Source organism: Pelophylax lessonae (assembly GCF_965119305.1).
Source record: "Pelophylax lessonae genome assembly, chromosome: 2".
NCBI lineage: Eukaryota > Metazoa > Chordata > Amphibia > Anura > Ranidae > Pelophylax > Pelophylax lessonae.
In genome coordinates this window covers 311886527-311905077 of record NC_138769.1, presented here as the reverse complement: position 1 = coordinate 311905077, position 18551 = coordinate 311886527, and the positions used below count along the sequence as shown (strand labels likewise).

General features: G+C 42.2%; 1 protein-coding gene across 1 annotated transcript; it reads left to right on the top strand.

The window, feature by feature from the left end:
• Positions 1–4352: 4352 nt before the first annotated feature.
• On the top strand, positions 4353–17605 carry AUNIP (aurora kinase A and ninein interacting protein; the record flags this gene model as incomplete). The annotated part of the gene is made up of 4 exons (XM_082244339.1): positions 4353–4492; positions 9647–9794; positions 14995–15093; positions 17088–17605. The coding sequence occupies exons 1-4, from the start codon at positions 4400–4402 to the stop codon at positions 17603–17605; spliced, it is 858 nt and encodes a 285-aa protein (XP_082100465.1). The 5' UTR covers positions 4353–4399.
• Positions 17606–18551: the final 946 nt, after the last annotated feature.

Sequence of the window (18551 nt, the reverse complement as noted above, 5' to 3'; positions counted from 1 at the left end):
TGCAGCAGCTGTGATGTTTTACTTCATGGCTGAAGCAGAAATTATATCCCCTAATGCATTGGCGGACGCTATTGCCCTTTGACCGCGACCGATTCAAGTGAATGGGGATGCTCTGCAAAGCACTACTTGTGCATAGTACTGCAGAACCATGTGGTTTGGTGGCCGCAAACACGCTGTCATCAACAATTAATGGCACCCAAGTGAACTCACAAGGGCAGTATGGTTGCATGCAGTGTGGGAAATGCACACGGAACGCGCCTTTCCTGAACTGTGTTCCAGTGTGAACTGACCCGTAGGGAGAGAGATCTGAGAGAGAGAGAGAGAGAGAGAGAGAGAGAGGGAAGGAAGGATTACTATTTTATATGGAAGAAAGGAAGGAGGGATCACTATGTTACATGGAAAGCAGGAAGAAAGGATCACTGGTAAATGGAAGAAAGGAAGGAGGGATCACTACAGTACATGAAAGGCAGGAAGGAAAGATCACGATAGCATATGGAGGGCAGAAAGGATCACCATGGCACATGGAAGGCAGGAAGGATCACCATGACACCTGGAAGGCAGAAAGGATCACTATGGTACATGGAAGGCAGGAGAGATCTCTATGGTACATGAAAGACAGAAAGGATCACTACGGCACATGGAAAGCTGGAAGGATCACTATGGCACAAGGAAGGCAGGAAGGATCACTATGACACCTGGAAGGCAGCAGGATCATTATGGTACATGGAAGGCAGGAAAGATCTTTATGGTACATGGAAGGCAGGAAGGATCACTATGACACATGGAAAGCAGGAAGGATCACTATTGCACATGGAAGGCAGGAAAGAATGATTACTATGGCATATGGAAGGCAGGATCGCTATGTTATATGGAGGACAGGAAGGAAGGCTTACTATGGCACATGGAAGGCAGGATCCTTATGGTACATGGAAGGCAGAAAGGAAGGGTCACTAAGGTACATAGAAGGGAGGAAGGAAGGATCACTATGGTACATGGAAGGCAGGAAGGAAGGATCACTATGTTATATGGAAGGTATGAGAAGAGGAAGGGTGAGCTTAGTCACAGACCTGGTCTCCAGAGCACTGCTCCCCGCCCACACAACCCTTTCACAGACACAGCATTGGCTGCATGCTGGGGGTTGTGGGCAGCAGGGGAACATGGGGAAGAGGTGAAGCAAACATAGCCTACTCCCTCTTCCATTCTGCAGGCTGGCTGGTGGGTGGGTGAGTGGGGGGGGGGGGACTGTGCTGGCTGGGCACTTAGCATGTCAATTTCAGCCTTGCTAACTGCAACATGGTGCAATGTGATGCGCACCTGCCAGCTGGATAAGCTGCAGGATTCAGCCCAGGTTTGCGGGACACCAGGATTTACCTGAAATCCTGGGACAATCCTAGCAAGTCTGGGACAGTTGGGAGGTATGACAATGTATAAACTCTTGTACCGTTATCTTCATACCCCAATGTGTTTAGTGACCCAAGCTGTAGATTATAACTGCTGGTTACTTGCATTACATCCCTTGAGTAACTTCAGACCAAGCAAAGCTTCAAACGCTTTACTTGAATAAATTAGCATGATGGCAAATACAGACAACAGCCCAAAATGAAGTGCAGTCATTTGCCTTACATCCCTCATCCCTAACTTCAGGCTTGTGGCTGCCCCAGCATACCTGCACAGGAATGAGTCCACATCTGGTTGGTATCCTCAAGAGGGACTGCAAGTTCCAGCAATCCTCCTAGGCAATTGGAATTTCAAATTCAGCATATTTGAATCATCGTGCATGTAGGTGATCCAGCCTGCCTGTGAGCTAGTTAAAGAGATTTTTTCACACGTTGTCTTGGAGATATATGTGGAATTAAGAGGAAATCTCTCTAAAGTTATCATGATATCTAAAGATAGAAACCCCATTCCCCTAGAAATTTGACACCAGAACGGGTGTTCATTCTGGAGGAATTTCCCTCCCTATCCTAAAAACTGTAAAATTTTGGCCATTTAATCAGTTTCTGTTCATGTGTCAAACAGACTTATTTTATCTACTGTCCAGCTAAGGACAAGATTATCGATATCTAGTTCTCTGATAATTTGCAGTAACTTTCTGCGTGCAAAGAAAGTAGGCTTCTGCTGGACCGAAAAGGCATATTGGAACAGAGTATCAGATTATATTAGAGGAACTATTCTGAATGGACAGCAGGTGGTGCTGTAGCAGTTACTATAATTACCTGTTAATAATTAGCTTCCCTTACCCTAAAATAAATCTATTACTTCTCAAGTTCTTGTTTTCATTTTTCACTTGTTATCATATTAGAGAAAATATGTTTGTTTCAGAATGGACAAGGTTGGGGATATTAACCCCTTCGTGCAAAAGGGTAAAACAAATCTTAAAGCTTAAGCACAATTTTACAACTTTGACATTTTTTTCATAAAACTGTACATATCATCACAACTACTTTGTACATGCAGGTGGATTATACTTTTTTTTTTTCCAGGACATATTGAGCTTTTTTTTTGCTGGTAAATGGTAATGGATATCTCCTGATTTATTGATTTTTTTATTATCATCGGTCGTGGTGAAATAGTCTATTTTAGTATATAAGTTGAGGTAACTGCTAAAAAAAAGTATTGAATTGAAGACTTGGCTGGGTGTAAGAAGATATCCGCTGCTGCCTTCTTATTTTTTCAGATTAGGAAACCTATTGGAACGCATAGCGCATGCGCAGTAAGCAATTTTGTTCGCAACGTTACTTCCGTTGCATTTTCTGATGGGTAGCACTATTCTGATACAACCCTGGCAATAGGCTGCCACTTGTCATGTGATTTTACCTGTCGCACCAATGTGAATGGGGCCTAATGTGCAAAGACATGCGACCAACAGCTGATTCTAGCCACGGGAATCAATTGTTTGTCTTAATCACAGGTGCGAATGAGGCCTTTATTTTTCCAATGGCTAGTGGCCAGGTGACCTTCCCCTTTAAAGTAAGCTGCAATATGCTTTTGGCAACAGCCCTTTTGTGGTATAAGTAGTGTCTGTCCCTAGGAGAGTAAGTGTATAATAAATCAGCGCTATTTTTCTTTTATCATTTTACAGAGCAGTCTCTCCTTTGTGAAACGTCATCCATCTTTAAAGTGGGAAAAGCGAGCTAGCTTGCTATTCCCACCATAAACATGGCCGACATGTTGCTTAGATGTGGTAGATTTGGCAGTATGAGCGTGTTCCATCAGAATACTGCTACCTATCAGATTCTGAAGTGACATTCAGACAAGAACAACTTACTGTGCAGGTGCCATGCGTTCCAATGTGACAGAACACGAAGCAGCTGCGGACATCTTCTTACACCCACGCAAGTCTTGAATTTTACATTTATTTTAGCAGTAAACTCACCTTATAGACTGAATAACAGTATTACATTTCTATTATTATTGTAAAATAGTAAATCTAGCGAGAAACCTGCATGAAGAAGGTGGCGACGGCCATCTTGGTACACCCCGCACTGCTCAGCGACAAACTGATTATATAGTGAAATAGACTATTTCACTCCCTCACAGTGAAATAGTCTATTTCTGTCTATAAGGTGAGTTTACTGCTAAAATAAATGTAAAATTCAAGACTTGCGTGGGTGTAAGAAGATGTCCGCCACTGCTTCGTGTTCTGTCACATTAGGAATGTTCTCTCAGAATACCGCTACCTATCAGATTCTGCAACTGGAAGTGACGTTCAGACAAGAAAACTTACTGCGCATGTGCCATGCATTCCAACATGGCCGCTATGCGTTCCAATAGGTTTCCTAATGTGACACGGTGCAGCGGCGGACATCTTCTTACACCCACGCAAGTCTTGAATTTTACATTTATTTTAGCAGTAAACTCACCTTATAGACTGAACTAGTCTATTTCACTATAGAATCAGTTTGTCGCTGAGCAGTGCGGGGTGTAGCAAGATGGCCGTCGCCACCTTCTACAAGCTGGAATTAATAATTTACAATAATTATAGAAATATAATACTGTTATTCAGTATATAAGGTGAGTTTACTGCTAAAATAAATGTAAAATGCAAGACTTGCGTGGGTGTAAGAAGATGTCCGCTGTTCTAAAATTTTCTTGGACCCATGAAAATCCTCGACTCGCGTCACTTCCCCAACACCGCCTTTGCTTGGTGTTCTGTCACATTAGGAAACCAATTGGAACGCACAGCGGCCATGTTGGAACGCATGGCGCCTGCGCAGTAAGTTGGTCTCGTCCGAACGTCACTTCCTGTTGCGGAAACTGACAGGAAGCGGTGTTCTGATAGAACTAGGGCAGCCTACAGTGACGTGATAGGCAGTGGGAGGGGCGCCTTTATTAGAACGCCTGGCGGGAAGTTGAATTGCTCATTGGAGCTGAGAGTTCTGTATTTGTGATTAGAAAGATGAAGGTGAAGAAAGAGCGTAGCCGCTGCCTGCAACCTGAGGAGTGCGGAGTGTGGCTGGACACCGCCGAGCTGAAGAAGAGGTCACATCAGGTCTGAACTCGCCTTTTCAGCGCGTGTGTGCGCGCGCATGTCTGGGGTTTGAGGACTCTACATCAGTGGTCCCATGCAGACCTGCAATTATCTGGTGGATGGTAGTACAAAGCAGATCTAGATAGTACCGAGTTCTGGGTAGCCTTATGGAAGGGATAAGTCTTCTCCAACCCCTATGTACAGCTCTTCTGTGACAGACCCTGCTTGTACAGTGTAAATAGACTCCCAAGCATATAGGGAATGTTCCATTATGTACCAGAGTCCCATTAATGCACTACCATTTTTCTTGTCATATGGTGCCTGATAGAAAAAGCTGCACCTCCACATTATTATTAATATACAGGATTTATATAGCGCCAGCTGTTTATGCAGCGCTTTACACTAAAAACACTACAATACAGTTGTGATTACAAATCCATTCGCGCAAAAGATCTAAACAAGTTTAAATTAAGACTGCTGCTACTCCATACCGCTAAAGGTCATCAGTTGTATTTAAATGAACCACAACTGAGGGTTGCGGTTCATTTAAATACAGACTACAATACAGTTCACTACAAAAGGAATAGGAGGGCCCTGGTCACGGAGCTTACACTCTAAACCAAGGGTCTTCAAACTATGGCCCTCCAGTTGTTCAGGAACTACAATTCCCATCATGCCTTGTCATGTCTGTGCATGTCAGAGTTTTACAATGCCTCATGGGATACGTAGTTCCGCAGCAGCTGGAGGGCTGTAGTTTGAGGATCCCTGCTCTAAACTAACCTATGCAATCTCGTATGGAAATGCTGGGGCTACAGCAGATACTGGAATGAAGGACACTGAGATCATTGTGTTTTCAATGGCTTTTAGCAAATCTTCAGGGTCCATTAGCCCCAGATGTGCTGGTATGTGTTGCTCAACGCATACCAGGGCGTGTGCATTGTAAAAGCAATGTGTTTCAGTAGGAGCAGTTCATACCAGTGTGTTGTGCTGAAAAACTAGGACATGCCCTACTTCCTTTTTTTTTTCAGTACAATTTGTGTAAATACACCGCAGTGCACATAAACTCAAGCATTAAAGTGGAGTTCCGGCCACAAAAACAAAATTTCAATGAAAATACCCCGGGACAGTCAAGGCTAGTACATTCCACAATGGCTAGCCTCTGATCTGTCCCAGGTTGGCACTTACCTGCAAGAAGAAATACTCACTTTTAAAATTCCTTCTCCAGTGTTGCTATCTCTGTTGTGGGCAGCTGAAGCCAGCGCGATCCTCTTCTGTGTCTGTCCTCTTCCATGTCTTCTTCTCACAGAATGCGCTGGCCCTTCTCGTCACTTCCGGTGCGGCGCCGCATTCCTACACAGCTTCTGGGCATGCCCAGAAGCTGTTTAGCAGGGAATGCGGCGTCGCACCGGAAGTGACGAGCCGGGTCGGTGCCGTCGCATTGATTCCTGGGAGCGATGACGTTCAGCTCCCAGGAATCATTGCGAACCGGAAGTGACGGCGGAGCCGCGGCCGCCGTGGGAGGAGGTGGAAGAAAGGTGAGTATTTCTTCCTACAATTAAAAGGTAGGTTTTTTTTTTTTTTTTTTTTTTTTTTTTTTTTTAACTTAACTATCCAATTCCTTTTCAGGTGAAGAAGATTTCAGATGTAGATTTTGTGGCCGGAACTCCACTGGAACTCCACTTTAAAGTGGAGTTCCACTCAAAAGTGAAAACTTTACTGCCCCCCCCCCCCTCTCTGGTGCCACAGTTGGCACCTTTAAGGGGGGAGCGGATACGTGTCAGTACAGATCCCCACTTCCATGTAAGGGCGCTGCAGCTACCTACGTCGTTTGTGGCCCCTCCTTCTCCCGGCTGCCTTCTGGAAGACACACACACACAGTGGGACCATTCGGAAAGAGAGCAGAGTGACTCGCACATGCACAGTAGGAAACCGGCTGTGACGCCGCAAAGCTTCACTTCCTGTTTCCCTTAGTAAGAATGCCTGCGCCCAGAGCTGATGGATAGGTCAGCTTTGGATGCCGACATCGCAGGCTCCCTGGACAAGTAAGTGTCGTCCTCATATTAAAAGTCAGCAGCTAAAGTGTTTGTAGCTGCTGACTTTTAAGTCTCCACCCCCCCCCCCCCAGGTTGGAACTCCTCTTTTAAAACAGTCTGCTGAAGTTTCCTTTACTAACTTAAAGTTTGGTGAAGGTAAAATGAAAACATCCAAAAGTACTGCAGCACAAACCTGTGGTATGCAAATGCATGTAAACGCATGTGCATTTTTAAAGCACACATTGCAGTGTGATTGGACCTTTAACCACTTGCTTTCAAGGCACTTTTACCCCCCCCCTTCCTGCCCAGGCCAATTTTAAGCTTTCAGCTCTGTCACACTTTGAATGAAAATTGCACAGTTATGCAACACTGTACCCAAAATTAATTTTTTTTACTTATTTTTTTTTCTTTCACACTAATAGAGCTTTCTTTTGGTGGCATTTGATCACCACTGGGTTTTTTTTTCTGCTAAAGAAACAAAAAGGCCAAAAATGTTGGGGGGGGGGGGGAAACATTTTTCATAGTTTGTTATAAAATTTTGCAAACCGGTAATTTTTCTCCTTCACTGATGTGCATTGGTAGGCAGCACTGATTTAGTGGCACTGGTGGGCACAGATTGGGACCGATGTCCCTGTAACAGAAGCTGGTTACCAGTTTTCTTATTTTCCCCTTGCGCTGGTCGTGAGGAGGAGAAAAAGCCAATAACTGGCTTCTGTTTACTTCTGTAACCAGCTATCATTGGCTGACAGCTAATCATGTGGTAAAAGGGCTCTTTTATTGGCCCTTTACCCTGTTCTGTGATCAGCTGAGTCTGACTGAATGACTTGACGATCACAGAGCACGTTGCTTGTGTGCCGTGATCACAGGGGGATGTCTATAGTCCCCCCCCCCAGGCATTGTAAGTCCGCTATGCAGCGTCTTTCAGCTATAACATGGGCGTAAAAAGGTTAAAGGATAAGTAATCTTATTACTTTACACCTATATTCAGGGTGCAACGTGTCACTGCAGCTCCATGGTCTCCAAACTGGGGCCCCTTGCTTGCTTTTTATCCAGCGCTATTGGGGCACTATATTTTCATCCTCTTATACCAACAATGGGGCATAATCCCCCCCCCCCCCCACTGTCACCAATGAAGGGACAGAATTCCTCCCAATGACACCCAATAATGGGGCTTTGTTTATTCCCTCAGACATCGGGACTTTTAATAAACCCAAAAACGGGTGGAACAATGCTTTAAGTCTGAAGGACAAAAAAACTGGCCCTTTGTTTAGAAATTTGGAGACCCCTGCTGTATCTGGTTGTGGGTGCAATGCTATCAAGGCTCCAAAAAAAAAAATGCACATATATTGTGTGCGTGTTTTTTTTTTTGTTTTTTTTTTTCCCTGCAAAAAAAAAAATATTTTTAAAGTAAACTTATCAACCCAAGAATGTTTTACCCCGTTAATGACCAGGCCATTTTTTGCGATACGGCACAGCGTTGCTTTAACTGACAATTACGCGGTTGTGCAACGCTGTACCCAAAATAAATTCATGTCCTTCATGTCAAAATAGAGCTTTCTTTTGTTTGGTATTTGATCACCTCATTTTTTGCGCTATAAACAAAGACCGACAATTAAAAAAAAAAAAGTATACATTTTTTACTTTCTGCTTTATAACATTCCCAATAAAGAAATTTAAAACCAATTTCTTTATCAGTTTAGGCCAATTTGTATTCTGCTACATATTTCTGGTTAAAAAACAAACCCCAAAAAGCGTATATTGGTTTGCACAAAAGTCATGGCGTTTACAAACTATAGGATTAATTTATGGAGTTTTGGAATGTTTTCTAACGGGGGGGGATGGATGGACTGACTGCAGTTAGAGAGAGATTGGTGTTCCTGATTACTAGGAACACACTATATCTTTCCTGATTACTAGGAACACACTATCTCTAGCGATTCGGACTGCTTTAAAGTGGTTGAAAAGTCAAATGCAGATTACTGCCAGCCCCTCTGTACTACGAAGCAATACTAGACCTGTAATATAAAATTCTGCCCATATATACGGTACCTTGTTTCAGATTGTTTCTGACTGCTCACGTGACCTTCAGCTGCTCTCGCCTGATTGCAGGTCAACAATGGGAGGGTCCGAGCTCCCCCTCTGACGTCAGCTGCGAAGGTAGGTCACATGACTGCTGTGCTCTCCACTCAGCCCCTCCTGCTGTAGCCCTTAGTTTGGGGGAGGAGAGAAGCTGGAGGTCACGTGACCAGCCAGAAACTATCTGAAATAAGGTATTTACAGGGACAATTTTATACAAACCTGTACAAAGGGGGTAGGATGGCTCAGTAAAACGGAGGTACTGGCAGTAATCTAACTTTTTTGGCCAGCTACTAATATCACTGGGAGGGGAAGTGATCAGCTCACACATATGAACGGACTGGCAGGCAGGGAAGGGGGGGAGCGCAGAGCAGCAGGATGACTGAGGCACATAATGTGACCAACGGTATCATGGATCAGCAGCCATGATTATTGTGGTCAACACACTAAGGGAGACACAGGAACAGGCAGGGTCAGCCAGGTTTTTTTACAGCATAGAGCGGGGCAGATAAGATGGCACAATCACTGTGCTTTTTAACCTGCTATAGGGGGGAACAGGATTTTTTTTTTTTTTGTTACAACCTATTTAAGGAAACTGTATGACCTATTGTTCACCGGGGATACAAAGTTCATACATCAGCTGAATGAGTTAGTTTATGAACTGTTGCTGCTGCCCACAAAAGGGGGGAGGAATAATAGTTCACACATGAGACAGATATCCCCTTATAACCAACTTTAACACACTTGTTTTAATTGTATCCCCATGCACTGGAAATCCTTTCAGATGTGATGACATACCGATGAACTCCTTTAATAATGAGCATAAATCCTCAGCAATCTATTAAATTCAGTTTATGGAATGATGATCAGTAAAAGATTAATTACTGTTGCTGTGGGTTTCTCCATTTGACACTTCAAAAAAAGTCATGCAGTCTTTTTCATCAAATATAACCCTTGTGCATATAGTCTTTTGAAGGCTTTTTTTCCCGAAAAAATCTATTTTTGATGTTAAAAGTATTAGAGACAGTAAATACTGACACTTTTTTTTTTTTTTCTTCTGTTGCAGACCGTCATCCCATGCACATATTCAAGCCGGATTAACCCACTCTTAAGAAGACAGCCTGTTGATTCTGCTACATTTGAATTCACTCAAACAAAAACACCCCAGCTTTGCACCAAACAGACATCTATGTATTCCTTTTTTACACCTGAAGGTAATGCGATTTTCAAAACCTAACCACTTAAACCCAATCTAAGATGTAAAACTTCCGCGCTAATGGTCTAATCAGAGAAGAGGATATATGTGCGACTAAGTGTGCAAAAATTATAAACGTGATGTAAGATTAGGCTGCAGCCTCCCTAAATAATAGTCCAAGGACTATCACCATAGATGAATGAAGAAAGAGGGATAGTGGCGCTGCCTAAAGATAGTAAAAATATATATAATGTATATGATGTAAAGTGCAACAAAAATCTGGATGATAAAGTGACTGGTGCATGAAATGGTATGATGCAGTGATATCAAACAATATATATCAATCCAAATGCATTCCACTTTAAAAGCTTGCTAGCAGTGCATAATAAATAACAAAGTGCAATATTTAAAGGTGCTGGCTGCACAGGTTATAAAGTGACTGGTGCTTGCAAAAAAATAAATCATGCGATGAATAAAATTAACAATGACAATAACCAGCAAATATATTGATGTGCAATAAAGTGCTTATAAAAAAAAGTGCTATAGTGAATAAAAAGCCCCACCCTACCATATACTATGGTATGGGGGTAATAGAGTGCCAATAGTAGATAGCAATCAATATACACACAGAAGACAGTCCGTATGGTAGTTTATTATATACAATAAAGAGAGGTACCTCTCTTTATTGTATATAATAAACTACCATACGGAATTACGCTATGTCCCTTGTTTATCATTATTCCCTGGTATACACTTTGGAGTGACACCGGTGGACACCCTGGACCTATCCGTCACTAGGAGCCTGTTAGGACCCAAGTACACCATAGGGGATACCTTATACTAGGACCAGCTAGGCTTCCTATAGGACGTCCCTATCCAGGACCAATCGGATTCGAGGGATCGCTGGATATATTCCTACACCCGCTCTATACCCCTGTGTGGGGTGGGTGTTTCTGGTAAGTGTGTTTTCTTACCAGAAGGATCACCCAACACCTCACCGTCCACCACGGGGTCACTCCTCATATATCATTATCAGACTGTTGCCACCTATATGGATCTTGAATACTCTACACCTGCCTTTGGTTATTGCATGTGACAGATTGTTTTATTTCCACTGGACTGTCCTCTGTGTGTGTGTATATTGATTGCTATCTACTATTGGCACTCTATTACCCCCATACCATAGTATATGGTAGGGTGGGGCTTTTTATTCACTATAGCACTTTTTTTGATAAGCACTTTATTGCACATGAATATATTTGCTGGTTATTGTCATTGTTAATTTTATTCATCGCATGATTTATTTTTTTGCAAGCACCAGTCACTTTATAACCTGTGCAGCCAGCACCTTTTAAATATTGCACTTTGTTATTTATTATGCACTGCTAGCAAGCTTTTAAAGTCGAATGCATTTGGATTGATATATATTGTTTGATATCACTGCATCATACCATTACATGCACCAGTCACTTTATCATCCAGATTTTTGTTGCACTTTATATCATATATATATATATATATATATATATATATATATATATATATATATATATATATATATATATATATATATATATATATATATATATATATATATATATATATATATATATATATATATATATACACACAGTGGGTACAGAAAGTATTCAGACCCCCTTAAATTTTTCACTCTTTGTTATATTGCAGCCATTTGCTAAAATCATTTAAGTTCATTCTTCTTCCTCATGAATGTACACATAGCACCCCATACTGACAGAAACACACAGAATTGTTGACATTGTTGCAGATTTATTAAAAAAGAAAAACTGAAATATCACATGGTCCTAAGTATTCAGACCCTTTGCTGTGACACTCATATATTTAACTCAGGTGCTTTCCATTTCTTCTGATCATCCTTGAGATGGTTCTACACCTTCATTTGAGTCCAGCTGTGTTTGATTATACTGATTAGACTTGATTAGGAAAGCCACACACCTGTCTATATAAGACCTTCCAGATCACAATGCATGTCAGAGCAAATGAGAATCATGAGGTCAAAGGAACTGCCTGAAGAGCTCAGAGACAGAATTGTGGCAAGGCACAGATCTGGCCAAGGTTACAAAAAGATTTCTGCTGCACTTAAGGTTCCTAAGAGCACAGTGGCCTCCATAATCCTCAAATGGAAGACGTTTGGGATGACCAGAACCCTTCCTAGAGCTGGCCGTCTGGCCAAACTGAGCTATCGGGGGAGAAGAGCCTTGGTGAGAGAGGTAAAGAAGAACCCAAAGATCACTGTGGCTGAGCTCCAGAGATGCAGTCAGGAGATGGGAGAAAGTTGTAGAAAGTCAACCATCACTGCAGCCCTCCACCAGTCGGGGCTTTATGGCAGAGTGGCCCGACGGAAGCCTCTCCTCAGTGTAAGACACATGAAAGCCCGCATGGAGTTTGCTAAAAAACACCTGAAGGATTCCAAGATGGTGAGAAATAAGATTCTCTGGTCTGATGAGACCAAAATAGAACTTTTTGGCCTTAATTCTAAGCGGTATGTGTGGAGAAAACCAGGCACTGCTCATCACCTGTCCAATACAGTCCCAACAGTGAAGCATGGTGGTGGCAGCATCATGCTGTGGGGGTGTTTTTCAGCTGCAGGGACAGGACGACTGGTTGCAATTGAGGGAAAGATGAATGCGGCCAAGTACAGGGATATCCTGGACAAAAACCTTCTCCAGAGTGCTCTGGACCTCAGACTGGGCAGAAAGGTTTACCTTCCAACAAGACAATGACCCTAAGCACACAGCTAAAATAATGAAGGAGTGGCTTCACAACAACTCCGTGACTGTTCTTGAATGGCCCAGCCAGAGCCCTGACTTAAACCCAATTGAGCATCTCTGGAGAGACCTAAAAATGTCTGTCCACCAACGTTTACCATCCAACCTGACAGAACTGGAGAGGATCTGCAAGGAGGAATGGCAGAGGATCCCCAAATCCAGGTTTGAAAGACTTGTTGCATCTTTCCCAAAAAGACTCCTGGCTGTATTAGATCAAAAGGGGGCTTCTAATAAATACTGAGCAAAGGGTCTGAATACTTAGGACCATGTGATATTTCAGTTTTTCTTTTTTAATAAATCTGCAACAATGTCAACAATTCTGTGTTTTTCTGTCAGTATGGGGTGCTATGTGTACATTCATGAGGAAGAAGAATGAACTTAAATGATTTTAGCAAATGGCTGCAATATAACAAAGAGTGAAAAATTTAAGGGGGTCTGAATACTTTCCGTACCCACTGTGTATATGTGTATATGTGTATATATATATATATATATATATATATATATATATATATATATATATATATATATATATATATATATATATATATATATATATATATATATATAATCTTTAGGCAGCGCCACTATCCCTCTTTCTTCATTCTTAAACCCAATCTGCTTCACATGTTCTGTATTGCCAAAAAGTGTGATCCCTTTTAATTTAAACCAGGAAATATAAATATAGTAATTTCAGCAAAGTGTATGCAGACGTTCCCTGTCGTAGGTGGACAACTCTTGGGCCCTATGCACATTGGTGGTTTAGCCCTGGTGCATGTTGTTCTAGTATTTGGGTGGGGGCAGAGGGCACAGGTCCGCCATTCAGCTGCTGGCAGTCTGTCAGATTTCTGTTGCAGACGGACAGTTCCCAGTGGAACTAACGCATAGGGCAGTATGCGACCAGGGACGAATGCCCAGAATGTAAAATCTTAAATGACTTGTTACCACTTGACAAATGGTTAAATCAAGGCCACAGCTCTAACTGTGAAGGGGTTTCCAATAACTGATCAGGTGCTTCTAGAGCCACCCAATCACTTTTACGGGGTTCTCAAAGGGGTGCCCGTGCTGCGCAGGTGGTTCATGGGTTCCTTCATTGCAGAGGGGGAACCTGAGACCACAGGAAACTGCTTCCTTGGTTAAAGCAGGAGGAAACTAGATAACATCTCTTCCCCACTCCCTCCTGTGACTAATGACCCGAAGGCAACAGATATAAGGTCATTTCCGGGAGCACGGCTGTCATTCCTTGGCTAGTGTAGTAGGGAACGACCAGTTATCGGAGGCAGATATTTCCTTTTTTTGAAGTTTTGGTCACTTGCGTATGTTGTGCCACGCGCCTCCATGCGCTGGGCCTGCACATTCTGGCTTCTTAGGCCACCTCCCTCGCCTCGGCCCAGCCCCTGTGCCAGCCAGCCACAGCAGCAGAGTGCCAGCCAACCAGTTATTCTAACCTTCTCTGTATTCAGTATAAACTCTTTCAAATTGCAATGGAGATGGATGCAGACAGAAAAAGTGTGGTCTGGGACTATTTCTCGTCTCAACCATCCCCAGGAATGTCATAGAAAAAGATAACTTTAGTTGCCATATAGCCTTGTGAGGTCAGCTATTTTATTGAAAAGCATATCCGTGGGGAAAACCATAACAGTGAGGACAGGTTTTATAACCCTAATTTTTTTTCACCAACCATAAGGCCGGATGGGCGAGGGCACAATGGCATACAAGATAGTTTTATGATCTGTCCACAAATGGCCAATTTAGATGATTGTAATAGCATATCTGTGGGTGTCCTAACTCTCATTTTCCTTGTGATTTTTATTTTTTAGATATTTTCTCTACCTTGGAGGGCAGAAAAATAGTGTACACACAAATTCTAAATCCAGTAATACTTCAAGGACCCCAAATGTAGTTTGAAAGGAAGAAAGAGAATGTTCTGTATTTTTTTTAAAGCATACTCCACTGTTTCTAAGCACCACAAATTAAATAAGCCATTTTAATATTCAAAGCAAATTCACTCATCCCTCTATGTTCTATTTTGTTAAGAAATCGCTTAGAAAAACAACCCCTAGCATTTCTAGTCATGACTATCTTAAATGAGGGCAAATGATGTGTGGCATTCATCTGCCCTTAGCACAAGCATGCAGGCAAGAGGGTGTTTTTAGCTGAGAGCCCTTCCTCATGACTCCTGAAAGCAACTGAAGAAATGTAACCAAAAAAAGTTTAAACAAAGTAAATGGACCCTCCTATCTACTTACTCATGCTAGCAGCATAAGGATTGAAAATGTCCAATGGTTATTGAGAGGGTTTTAAATAAAGTATGAGAATACATGGAAAATGTAATAACAGAACTAATATTGCTAGTTTTATGAGAGGGTAAGGTAACTTTATTTTTTATTTTTTTATTTTTTTTTTAAGCCAAGAAAGTAGCAAAGCCTAAGAAGCAAGATAGCCTAACCAGTAGTCAGTGTGTGAAAGGAACAGCAAAAGAAGATTATGCAGAACCTCTAAATGTTGGTAAGTGTGTACTGTCCTTACTAAAACGAAAACATTACAAAAAAGTAAAGCAGTGTCACCTTCCGCACTTTACTGTACGAACGGCTACCATTTTTTAAATCGATGAGAAACATGCTGGACTATTGGACACAATAGAACTGTCACAGGTGATGCTTTTCTGCCTAGTGAAATGCATATAGATTCTATTGGCTAGATAGACCTGCTCCTCTGCTTGCCAGGTAACAGATCTTTTAAAAACCACTTGCCTAATCCAGGCTGTCCTGAAAAACTGGTATTCTAGTCTAGTGTGCAACAAATGCAGACTGGTGTACTGAAGAAACCAGATATGGGTTCCCTTAGAACAGGGATCCTCAAACTACGGCCCTCCAGCTGTTGCGGAACTACACCTCCCATGAGGCATTGTGAAACCTTGACATTCACAGACAGGACTAGCCATGATGGGAATAGTAGTTGCAGAACAACTGGAGGGCCATAGTTTGAAGACCGCTGCCTTAGAAGCTTTAAAAGGTGAAGGTGGTTATGATGAAGCCTATTCTGCCCAAAAAATTTTCTATCCTGTTTTCTTTTGAATTTGAGGTATTGGGTCTTGTTTACGTGATGAGTGTTCTACTGTACACCTGTGCAGAGCCAGGTTTACCTGCAACGGGGGGGGGGGGGTACACAGGTGTTTGTGCAGTCACATTTGGGCAGAGCACCTCTACAGCCACAGCCAAAGTATCCTAATGTGACATCTGACACCCTGACTTCACACTGTCTGCATTCAGCGACACGTACCCACATGGATGTCCTATTGAGATACAGCGGCTGTGTCCTAAAAAACCTCAATGGAACTGCCTACACAGCCCTGCACAGGTTTACAGTAGAACATGTTTCGTGTGAGCAGGACATTAGGGTAGTTCTGTATGTCACCATATTCCACAGGATGGGTAAAATGGCCAGTTACTCTGTGGGAACCTTTATGCGGAACTGGCAGTTATGGACACAGGATTGGTTATGGTAGGTGGTAATACAAGCTAGAGATTGTGTTTTGTATTGATGTTGACTACTGGAGCACAAAGTATGAGTACAATTCAGTCTGTGTTCTTTAAAAAATAGGGCACTTGGGTGAATACTTTTACATTACTGCTATCGTATGTACTTGTTTACTACTTTTTAATATATGCTGGATAAGATTTGGTGGCTCACAAATTAAATTGTTCCCAAAGCTCCTAACATTTGAGGACCGTGATTAAAGTGATTTGAAATAAAAAAAAAAAAAAAACACTACGACTTACCTGTTCTCTGTGAAGGTATTGCACTGAGCGATTCTGAACCTTCCCTTTTTATCTACTGTATTTTCTGGCGTATAAGACTACTTTTGAACCTCAAAAAAATCCCCCAAAAATGGGGGGTCGTCTTATACGCCGAGTATAATATCTCCAAGGTAACCTAAGTATAAGTATTACCGGTAGATCATGTAATAGGGGGGTCGTCTTATACGCCGGAAAATACGGTAGTCCCCCACCAGCACTCCTGGCTCCTCCATTCTGTCCAGTGCCCCCATGGGAAGCGGCTTCCCATGGGGGCACACGTGTGTGTGCTCCCAAGCACCGTTGACAGTGGGACTTCACCCCCCACCACCCCGATCACTGGCATTAATTGGCAGCACTGGGGGCCAATGGCCCATAGTGCCCCAGCAAAGCTGGTGAGACATGGAAATGAGGGGGGAGAGAAGCTGCAAACGTACACAGCGCTGGATCGACAAAGCTTCAGGTAAGTACTGTGGGGGGGGGGGGGGTTCGAAGGGCCAAATTCGATGCCTAAACATTTTTCACCTTCATGTAGGGACTGCATTAAGGTAAATGTTTAGGCTTCAGAACTTGTACCTGCATCCACATCAAAGGCCTTTCTCTTAATTCAATGCCTGCATTAGAACATTATTTTGTGTGCATACCCGGTTTTCACACATCTATTATAATGCAGTGTTTTTTTTTTTTTTTTTCTCTTGCCTATAGGATCATCTGCTGACTATGTTGATGCGTCTACTTCATGCTATCCACACAGTGATATTCAGCGATCTGCACGGTTCTGTCAAGAAAACTATGATAATTATAGCGTGACAGATAGCCCTGTCCATCCAAAAGATGATTTGCAAAGTCATTCTGTAAGAACAGAGAATATGCAGTGCCGTCCTGTAGATTTCTGTACATCTGGCATTACTAAGCAACCTTTAGTTTCTTTATTGGACTCTTCAAAAAGTTCCTATTGCCATGAAATGCATGATAAAGAAGACCTACATACAGAATCGCAGCCAGACAGTCCGCTATTCACTCAGGATTCACAGGGCAATAGAGTAATTGCTCACAGAGCTGAAAAGACTCGCAACCCATCAGGTCCTCTTCAGGACAGGACTAATGTTTCTTGGGAGACTGCTAGCCCGATGAAAAAAAGTCGCCAATATCTCCGTGATGAGGATTCTCTGCATTACATGTTTACACAGGACTCTGAAGGAAATATGGTTATAAAGCACTGAATCAAAAATATTCTCTAAAGAAAATGTCTATATTCAAACTCTTTTTAAGGTATGCTGGTTCACAAAGAGAATATTGGAAAACCATTATATTAATGCACATAAAAATGCATATGTATAGTCAAGATAAATTGGTCTGTTGTATCCCGGTGTCAGAACTGCCATTTTCTTTACTGGCTCCAATTGGAATGAAATGTGCCCTGAAGATTAGGACCTAATTGGTGGCTGTGGGGAAGTAAATGCCTCCTTAGAACTGACACATGAATCTATTGGGCCATTTAAAGCAAACCTTTGAGTTGTGTCGGCTGCTGTTTATGACTCTATGAAAAGCTATTTTAGTTGGCTCTGGCGCTCTCTGAATTCCTCACCCAGAATAAGCATACAAGTGAAACTTTAACTTATCTGTATGTTCAATTTATTTTACTTAAAATTCTAGGATCGCGAGTCCCCATAATAGCCAGACAACTGGTATTTTTAGAAGGGTAGGCCAGCAAAGCATATTTTTCTCAGTGCCTGGCTATCTAGAAGTATAACTAAAAACATTTTTTTTTTTTTTTTTCTAGGTCAGTGAAACCAGGATCTGAATGTTAGCCCTTGTAAAACAATCCATTCAGTTCATAACAGAAATTAAAGGCAAAACATTTGTGTATAGCTATAAAAAAGAAAAGACACGTTTGTCATGTTGTCAGCTGCATAAGAGCTGGGGGAAGAGGAGAAGCAGTAGCACATTGATCTTCCCAGTAAATGGCTGTGCAGAGGGGGTGTGTTAGGATAACACTAATTATTGGAGGAGTGCAAACTGAGTTCCCAGCACAGCTAGAGAACTGACCACTGTGTGCTCTCACGCCTAGTGTGGCCAATTTTTAATAAGAAAGCAGAGGAACTGGCAGGAACACCAGGGATTTTACACAAAGCAAGCAATACAAAGAGAACAGGATACGTTTTCATA